Source organism: Ctenopharyngodon idella, chromosome 6, assembly GCF_019924925.1.
Source record: "Ctenopharyngodon idella isolate HZGC_01 chromosome 6, HZGC01, whole genome shotgun sequence".
Lineage (NCBI taxonomy): Eukaryota > Metazoa > Chordata > Actinopteri > Cypriniformes > Xenocyprididae > Ctenopharyngodon > Ctenopharyngodon idella.
The window spans coordinates 25,000,378-25,010,337 of record NC_067225.1 but is presented as its reverse complement, the minus strand read 5'-3'; the positions used below and the strand labels follow the sequence as shown (position 1 = coordinate 25,010,337).

General features: G+C 35.9%; 1 protein-coding gene across 1 annotated transcript; it reads left to right on the top strand.

The window, feature by feature from the left end:
- Positions 1-520: 520 nt before the first annotated feature.
- On the top strand, positions 521-9,570 carry slc2a11a (solute carrier family 2 member 11a). The gene is made up of 13 exons (XM_051896474.1): positions 521-649; positions 1,644-1,694; positions 1,866-1,964; positions 2,086-2,246; positions 2,423-2,547; positions 2,666-2,795; positions 2,991-3,139; positions 5,246-5,433; positions 6,580-6,690; positions 6,944-7,045; positions 7,338-7,413; positions 7,515-7,642; positions 9,205-9,570. The coding sequence occupies exons 2-13, from the start codon at positions 1,674-1,676 to the stop codon at positions 9,421-9,423; spliced, it is 1,509 nt and encodes a 502-aa protein (XP_051752434.1). The 5' UTR covers positions 521-649; positions 1,644-1,673; the 3' UTR covers positions 9,424-9,570.
- Positions 9,571-9,960: the final 390 nt, after the last annotated feature.

The following is a 9,960-nucleotide window of genomic DNA, read 5'->3' as shown; positions in this document are numbered from 1 at the left end:
AGCCTAGTCGACACAAGACGCCATGCGTCAGTCCAGGTATTTTAAACTTGACGTCAAACTGCGTGTTACCGCTGATATGAAACGCTAAATATTTTTTTTTCTAATTCACTATGATGATAAAGATCAGTTGTAAAACATTGTTAACTACAAAACTACTTTACAAATTACTCATAGCGCAGAACCCTCTCCACACCCTTGACATCCTTCTGTTGTGCGTGCTTGCGTGCGTGCGCGCGCGCGTGAGCTAAAGAGAGTAGGCTAGTGCATTGCTGGAAACCGGGGAGTTGTTGTAACACATTTTGTTTAAACGTCTATTAACTCTTTTTTTTTCTTTTTTTTTCGCAATGAGTAATTTAATAATTAGTTTTCAGCTTTTATTTTTTAAATAGGCCTACGCATATTTTATTATTAATTTTGATTTTCGGAACTATCCTACATAGTGAGTTAAGTTTTAAGTTTATCGTTAAACGTTTACTAAAATATGTTTAACGAAAAAGTGATATACAATTTTTATTTTTAGTGTCAGATTATTGGTCAGTAGCAGATTACTGGTTACACTGACCTGGCTACCTCTTATCTCTATCTTCTATTGTCGAGTTTAACCTTACATGTGTGATGTGGCGTGGCTGTTTCCAATCCACTCCCAGAGGTAGGCTATTTATTTACCTGGTTAAATGTTTCCTCAAAATTAGATTACACTGAAGGCCAAAATTAGTTAAAATTACACATAACTGTAGTAGAGTAAATAGACTACTGGGACACTCACAAAAAACAGGATTATGTTTAAAAGAAATTAATTTGAAAATCTCTATTTTTGTTATAACGTTTTTGTGCTTAATTCTAATTCTTATTTTCTTTGATTTTTTGTAAGGAGAGGAAGTTTTGTCCAGGTTTTGGGTCAGTTAAGCATTTATTTGTGTTACCTAAACTAGAAGTATCCAAAAAGTATATGCTAATAATTTATTTCATAGGTCAACCAAAACCAAGCCTCTACCTACACCTTTATTGTAATTCCACAAGAGTACAAACGTCAAGAGTGCAAAATTATAATAATGTTATGTTGCCCTCTAGTGGAATAAGTGGATAAGCTCAATATTATTTCAAATCAGTAGCCTACTGTTTTTTACATGCCTCGATTCTATAAATATTCCGTAAGTCGCCCAACGTCTGCTTACTGAATGTAAAACAAGCACAAAACTATTTTTATTTAAAAAAAAAAAAAAAAAAACCTTGGTAAGTAAATATTCTGTTTCACAGTACCTACAGTTATATATACATCCCGATAGGTGGAGTTGAACTACAGTTTAATGATCTCGTTTTCTTTTAAATGGACTTTTACATGGACACAATGCCAACGTATTCATAAGGAGCAGGTGCGTTTAATTCAACAGAAGTTCCCAGGAGAATTCGAAAATCATTGTTTTATCTAGTCAAAGAGTGGTTAGTTAAACTATATAAATTGTGAGGATCGTGACTGACCATTCTGAAGTTACTTCTTGGCTGTAATATTTGAAGACGTGTGTCATAGTCTCTTTCTACGCACCTTTCTCGGAGCATCAATGTCATTTAATGGCGAGCACAGAATAAACTGACAGCTTCCTTCTCTATTCTTGAATTTTAACCTCTGGATTATTTTTCTCAAGACAAATCATTAGCACATACTTGAAGACATCATGACTACAAGGGAGAAGAAGGTAGAATGTTTATGTCCTATTGCTGGAGTTCATTTCCATTAGTCTGATTTTTTAAAAAAGTTTAATTTTAATTTAATTTAGTCATTTATTTTTTTTGTTCTGAAGTTGATTTGTTTGTTTTGTTGCTTATATGTGTGTTAACGTAACATTATAGTTATTCTTTCTAATCAGGGTCATACATACATTTTGGCATTAATGGTGACCTCTGCAGCTATTGGGGGAACACTACAGTATGGATACAACCTGACCATAATGAATGCACCGACTGTTGTAAGGAACAGTGTTTCATTGGGTTTGTGTGAAAGAGCAAAAATATTTTTGCCATATTAGTTGTCTGTGTGTGTCCGTTAAGGCTAATTACAAGTTTTCTGTTCTGTGTTCCTTCCTGCAGTTCATTCAAAAGTTTGTCAATGAGACATTTCAGGAGAGATGGGGAATACAGTTGGGGGTTTATGAGGTCACACTGATATGGACCTTTATAGTCTCTATTTTCTCATTAGGCGGCTTTATTGGAGCCCTGATAGCAGGGCCGATGTCTGTCCGTTTCGGGAGGTACAAACACTTCTGTCTCTATCTTGTTTTATTTACAGTAACAGTTTACATCTTAAAGTTCATGTTTTCTTGCCAGTGGTTTTATTTCATTAAAACATGTTTTAGATTTAAAATTTAGTCTATTTTAAGTAAGAAATCATTCTTTATAGTTACCCTGTTATGTTCTTGTTTCCAAGGAAGAAGACTATGTTGCTGAACAATGTGTTTCTTATATCAAGTTCACTGCTTGCATTGCTGAGCCGAACTGCAAAGTCAGTTGAGATGATTATCATCTCCAGATTTTTGGTTGGCATAAATGCAGGTACTGTGTATATATATTTTACCTGTAAATGTGATTATCAGTAATGGGCCCTTTATATTTTGAGATTGCTAGTTTCTTCCTGGTATCATTATAAACCATCCTCTCTATTTATATTCAGGCATCAGTATGAATGTACAGCCCATGTATTTTGGTGAAAGTGCACCGAAGCACTTACGAGGAGCTGTGTCTCTGTCCTCAGCTGTCTTCACTTCATTTGGACTGGTGTTGGGACAGGTGGTCAGTCTGAGGTGCGTTACATATTTGATGCAGTACGAAGCAGTTCGTGAGAGTGATTACCATTTCCTTGTGTGATGTAAAGTAAATTATTTAATAAGTACTTTTAATGAGGTGCACTTAAAATGGTTATTTTGTTATCTTTTATGCCTAAATTAAATTGATTATTATGACTGAAATGGCTGATTTTAAAATACTTCTTTATTCAGTGAGGTGTTAGGTAGTGAGCCGTGTTGGCAGTACTTATTGGCCAGTAATGCTATCCCAGGCTTCATCCAACTCCTCACCTTGCCCTGGTTTCCAGAAAGTCCCCGCTACCTCCTCATTGACTGTGGAGACAAAGAGGCCTGCCTAATGGGTATGAGTCTTTTAAAAAGGGCCTCCTTTGTATATACAACCTGAATTCCGGAAATGTTGGGATGTTTTTTAAATTTGAATAAAATGAAAACTAAAAGACTTTCAAATCACATGAGGCAATATTTTATTCACAATACAATATAGATAACATAACAAATGTTTAAACTGAGAAATTGTACACTTTTATCCACTAAATGAGCTCATTTCAAATTTGATGCCTGCTACAGGTCTCAAAATAGTTGGGACGGGGGCATGTTTTCCATGGTGTAGCATCTCCTCTTCTTTTCACAACAGTTTAAAGATGTCTGGGCATCGAGGTAATGAGTTTGTGGAGTTTCGGTGTTGAAATTTGGTCCCATTCTTGCCTGATATAGGTTTCCATCTGCTGAAGAGTTTGTGGTCGTCTTTGAGGTATTTTTCTCTATAGGTGAAAGATCTGGACTGCAGGCAGGCCAATTCAGCACCCGGACTCTTCTACGACGAAGCCATGCTGTTGTAATAGCTGCAGTATGTAGTTTTGCATTGTCCTGCTGAAATACACAAGGCTATGACGGCGCTTCTGGACCATGTTCACATATGGCTTCCTTTTTGCATGATAGAGATTTAGTTGGCATCTGCAGATGGCACGATGGATTGTGTTTACCGACAGTGGTTTCTGGAAGTATTCCTGGGCCCATTTAGTAATGTCATTGACACAATCATTCCGATGAGTGACGCAGTGTCGTCTGAGGGCCCGGGCATCCAATAAAGGTCTTCGGCCTTGTCCCTTACGCACAGAGATTTCTCCAGTTTCTCTGAATCTTTTGATGATGTTATGCACTGAGATTTGCAAAGCCTTTGCAATTTGATGTTGAGGAACATTGTTTTTAAAGTATTCCACAATCTTTTTACGCGCTCTTTCACAGCTCTGCCCATCTTTACTTCTGAGAGACTCTTCCTCGCTAAGACATCCCTTTTATAGCTAATCATGTTATAGACCTGATATCAATTAACTTAATTAGTTGCTAGATGTTCTCCCAGCTGAATCTTTTCAAAATTTCTTGCTTTTTCAGCCATTTGTTGCCCCTGTGCCAACTTTTTTGAGACCTGTAGCAGGCATCAATTTTGAAATGAGCTCATTTAGTGGATAAAAGTGTAAAATTTCTCAGTTTAAACATTTGCTATGTTATCTATGTTCTATTGTGAATAAAATATTGGCTCATGTGATTTAAAAGTCTTTCAGTTTTCATTTTATTCAAATTTAAAAAAACGTCTGAAAATTTCCAGAATTCGGGTTGTAGTAAAAAGCAGTAAAATATGTTAGAATATGTTAGAAAGGTCATTATGGTTTGGTACAACATGAGGGAAAGAAGTGTTGGGGAAAGTTACTTTTAAAAGTAATGCGTTATAATATTGTATTGTAAAAAGTAACTAATTGCATTGCTTAGTTACTTTTTATGGGAAGTAATACGTTACATTACTTTTGTGTTACTTTTTCTAACCTGGACTGGGCTTGCTTGTTTGTTTTTTATTAACAAAAAAAAGTTCTACTTTTGGCAAATATAAAGACCCTTTCACACAAAAAGTGAAATGAATAAGCCTCAGGCTAAAGGAAATGCAAATTCACGCCTGTACAGTACAGGGCGAAGCTCAAACAAACCTTTCAGCTGTGCTATTATTCTGGATCACAGAAAAACAGGATGCAAGAGAAGAAAGTTCAATACTCTTACTTCAGCAATTAAAAAAAAGAAAGAAACACAAATGTGATGTTTTTGCTTAGTATGGTTGAATCGCGGTCAGCAGCAAAGACACTGGTTAATAAAGTGAGATTAAATACATAAAGTATATTTGTGTTGTGGACAGGAGAGGTATCAGTCAATAATGGGAAACAAAGTAACCTCTGTTATTTATTTAAAAAAGTAACTGAGATAATTTGTTGTAAATTTAAAAGTATTGCGTAATCTGATTACGTTACTTGCGTTACCCCTCAATACTGAGGGCAAGTAAATGCTGACAAAATGTTCATTTTTGGGTGAACTATCTCTTTAAATATGTCATTCTGATATATTTGAAAGCTGAATATAATTCTTACACTTGATTATATACATTAATCATGTTTGTTCTTCAGCACTGCGGCGTCTACGAGGCTGTGAGGTGCAGAGAGAAGAGCTGGATGAGATTCTGCAGGAACAGAATGAAACCAAGGGAGAACGTGCCAAACAGCCATGGGAGCTCTTCACTGACCGCAGCGTTCGCTGGCAGCTCATCTCTGTGGCAGTCTTGAGCAGTGCCATGCAACTGTGCGGTAATGACTCGGTGAGACCCTGCCTCTGTCCAATCCTATGCTGTTACATCTTTGCCTCTTAGTTGGAAGTTCAAGTGTAACTGGATTGCCAGTGCAGTGCTTCATAAACTGAACGTTAACCAAAGAAAACACACCTAGCAGTTCTTGAGAATGAATGCTTGTTGCAGGCTTAATGTTAATATTTGAAAGAATATGTACAGAGTCTTCATGCTTCTAGGGGGTAAAAATGTATGCAAACAGACTCACACAAAGCAGTTAGCAGTTAGTTAGAATCGCTTGTGTCCCCATCATATTTGTCTTAATATTATATAAAATATCAATCTCACTGTTTTTACACCATTCAAAAGTTTTGGGTCAGTAATATGTTTTAAAAGAAATTATTTATTCAGCAAGTATGCATTAAATAAATCAAAACTGACAGTAAAGAATATCACATTGTTACAAAAAAAATTTGTTCTTTTGCTTTGCATTTAAACTTTTTTATTTATCAAAGAATCCTGAAAAAATGTATCATGGTTTCAACAAAATATTAGGCAGCACAACTGTTTTCAACATTGATAATAATAATGTTTCATGAGCACCAAATCAGCATATTAGAATAATTTCTGAAGGATCATGTGACACTGAAGACTGGAGTAATGATGCTGAAAATTCAACATTGCCATCACAGGAATAAATTACATTAAAAAAAATAAATTAATTAAATAAAATGCAGCCTTGGTGACCATAAGAGACTTTTGGTAGTATATATAATTTCCATCTTGGAAATTATATATACAAATGGTGAGTAGTATTAACATTATATGTTCACTTCTGACATTTTGAAATAAGAAATTTAAGACATTTCAATAAAACATTTAACCAGAGAGTTCCCTTCAGTTATTCAACATTTGTGGTTAATTGTTACCTTTTGTATACCTTTGAAAAACGCATTTGAATCTTTTTCTGCAAATTCTCTGAGGAACCGAATAAGCAAATGACTGATTGACCTGCCTTTTGTACAGCTTTTGTTAAATCCCTCCTGTACCCAACACTTCATACATGACTAATAATGCTTCAGTAGGATTTTAAGTGTTAGTGCTGGTGTCTTTGGGTTGTGTGTGTTTTGCACATTTAGAAATTCAAAAGATTAAGGGCCTTTTTCTTTCATTCCTCAGATTTACTTCTATGCATCATATGTGTTCCAAGAAGCAGGGATATCTGCAGGACAGATCCAATATGTGACCATTGGCACTGGGATGTGTGAATTCACAGCTTGCATTCTGTGTGTAAGTCTTCATTTAATCTGTTATCAATTATGTAACTGTCCCAGAACAAAACAGGCAGTCCTTTGACCCACTTGCATGAGTGAATGTAAGTGAATTAATTTGTCCAAAATGTTAGGCTGATCAGTTTTGTCAAGTGTTTTAGCCCCTTTTGACATACTTTCATACTTTTTTAAAAGTGTAACTGTGTACAGAATAATGTCTGTTAGAATGACATGGCTACACATGAATTATAAATCTCTGTGTGTGTGTTTAGAACCTATTGATAGAGAGGTTGGGTAGGAAGCTGATGTTGATGGGCGGCTATATTCTCATGGCAGGATGGGCTGTAGTCTTCACTGTGGCTCTTTCACTTGAGGTGTGTATTATTATAAATGTTGCATGACCTCTTTTCCCTTTACCAGCACACACATAGTCACATGGAAGGTTATGTACACGTATGCATGCTCAGAAATTATAAGCTGCATTTGGATAGTGTATACTCCTGAAGTTGACCTTTGAGAGTCCTCGTGTAATGTCTAACCTTAAAGTGGACACATAATGCCCCACTTCAGTAATCTAGACTGCATCCATTACTCCAGACTTTTAAATGGTAGTCTAAGTATAGATCAAATAACAGTTATGTTTTGATTTGACCTTCCACCCAATAGAATATGGTTACCTGGATGCCTTACCTGAGCATGACCTGCATCTTCACCTACATTCTCAGCTTTGGAATGGGACCAGGTGAATCACAATAAGCCTGACATACAGCACAATGTTTATATAATGTTACCAAATTCCATAATGTTATTTCATACACTGTGCTCATTTTCTTCATATGGTAGCTGGGGTGACTGGAATCCTTCCAACAGAGATTTTTAACCAGACAGCACGTCCTGCTGCCTACATGACTGCTGGCTCTCTAATGTGGCTGAACCTCTTCATTATCGGGATGATTTTCCCTTTCCTTGTGGTGAGAGAATAATAGACTAATTTATTGAAGAAATATACTTATTTACAGCAAAAATGACTCCTTAAAAGGATAGTTCACCCAAAAATGAAAATTTGGTGAGGGTGAGTAAGTCTAATTCTATGAGTTTCTTCTGTTCAACACAGAAGAAGATATTTTAAAGAATGTTGGTAATCAAACAGTTGATGGCAGCCATTGACTTCCACAGTAGGAAAAAAATACTATGGAAGTCAATGGCTACCGTCAACTGTATGGTTACCAACATTCTTTAAAATATCTGCTTTTCTGTTCAACAGACAAAGAAACTCATACAGGTTTGGAACAACATGAGGGTGAATAAATGATGACAAATTTTTTATTTTTGGGTGAACTATCCCTTTAATGAGTTTTTAATTAGTTAATATTTTTCAAGTCTTAAAGGGATAGTTCACCCCAAAATTAAAATTTATAGGTGTCTTTTTTTCTTCAGTAGAAGAGTAAAGAAGATTATTTAGCTGAAACCGTGGTCCTTGGTGATTTATATAATGCAAGTCAATGGCTACCATCATTTTGAGAGTCAAAAAAAAAAAACATACAGGCAAAACAAAATTAATACCCGTGGCTCCTGACGATTCAGGAGGTCTTATGAAGCGAAACGATCGGTCTGTGCAAGAAACTGAACATTATTTACAACATTATTACCTGTAATCCACAGACTTGGCAAACAATCCTGAACACGTTCATGGCAGTCTGGAGCATTTTGATGTATGCGCAGGAGCTCAAACGTTGTGAATGTGTGAAAAGTCCATTTTCCCGACTGAGATCACGCAAGCGAATGTAAACTTAATTTTTTATATAGGTTGGATAAGCCAGGATAAGCACAAGTACCACTTTGATGAACAATACAACACACAAAATTCTCTCATCATTTACTCACCTTCATGCCATCCCCAATTCATATGACTTTCTTTCCTCAGATAAACACAACGTTTTTTAGGAAAATGATCAATCTCTATGAGTCAATATATATGTCACTGAATTGGTGCCGCTCGGTTGATGCTTGAAAAACCTCACCCAGCGATCGTAATGGTAATCCATATGACCCAAGTGGATAAATCAATGTCTTCTAAAGGGAAACATATACCAATATTTTTCACTTTTTTAACTATATATCATTGCTTCTGGTCTACTGTCATAAGCGCGTTCATGAGACAGATGTTGTGACACGTGACATAAGTGCGTTGTGAAGCTTGCACAAGAAGTGGTGGTCCCCCGTGTTACTTGTGCAAACTTCAAAACACACTTACATCACAAATTCCCTCTCGTGATCAGTTGTATGACAGTAGACCTGAAGCACTGATTCATAGTTAAAAAAAGTTCAAAATACTAATATATTTTTTTATCGTTAAAAATCTTTGTGTTTATCTGAAGATGAATGAACTGTCCCTTTAAGTGTTGTAGTGTTGCTATGTAAATGTATAATGTTTCAAGGATTTTTAGATATTTTAACTGGAAAATTAGACAAAATACCAGTTAAGAATAGGATTTCTTCTTTTTATGAATGCCTTCTGTGTGTGTTTTTGCAGAGCGGATTAGGACAGTATTGCTTTGTGCCATTTGGGGCTGTATGCCTCCTGACAGCTTCATTTATTCAGATGGTTCTACCTGAAACCAAGGGAAAGACCATAACGATGATCACTAAAGAATTTTACAAACTTAACTACCGTGGACACGTCAAAATGGATCGAGAAGTAGTACAAGCCCAATACCAACTAGGGGAAGTTTTTCTCTCCACTGCCTTATAGTGTGTTAAACATCAGCTAAATTAATCTTTTTAGAAGAATATCATTAAAATTATGCCTTAATTGTTCTTCATCCCATGGTGAGTTTACATCTTATCATGTTCCTTTTTATATGTATTACTTGCTGATTAAATATTTTCTGCATCCCTAGACCGACCTGCTTTATTTCTTCGATTCATCCATTACTGTCTCACATTACTCTCATGTTAAAATATTGCCAACCATAGACCTAACTGCTCAGACTTGAAGAAAAGATGTTCACTAGCTACCTTTATCATGACACCCATTAGGGAAGAAAAACTAAAAATCTTTTTTTTTTTTTTTGTTAGCACATTTGATACAGGAGATGAATTCAGATAACACTTAGCCAAGCTGACTTTGGCCTCATCATTGAGGGTGTGCAGTTATAACAATTCTGCAGAATGTTTCTCCTTAAGGTCAACATGACTCAGCAACACCCTAACAGCGAACCCCTGATGTTTTTCTATGGCAACAGAGAGCTTTAGTTCATAGTAAACACATGATTCCTGCTGTTTAGAA

What these genes read in the sequence shown, in the direction of transcription:
- slc2a11a (XM_051896474.1), top strand. Translation starts at nt 1,674, where the DNA reads ATGACTACAAGGGAGAAGAAG. An exon ending in TTTGGTTGGCATAAATGCAG is followed by an intron (nt 2,548 to 2,665) that starts GTACTGTGTATA and finishes ATTTATATTCAG; the next exon opens with GCATCAGTATGAATGTACAG. An exon ending in AACTGTGCGGTAATGACTCG is followed by an intron (nt 5,434 to 6,579) that starts GTGAGACCCTGC and finishes TTCATTCCTCAG; the next exon opens with ATTTACTTCTATGCATCATA.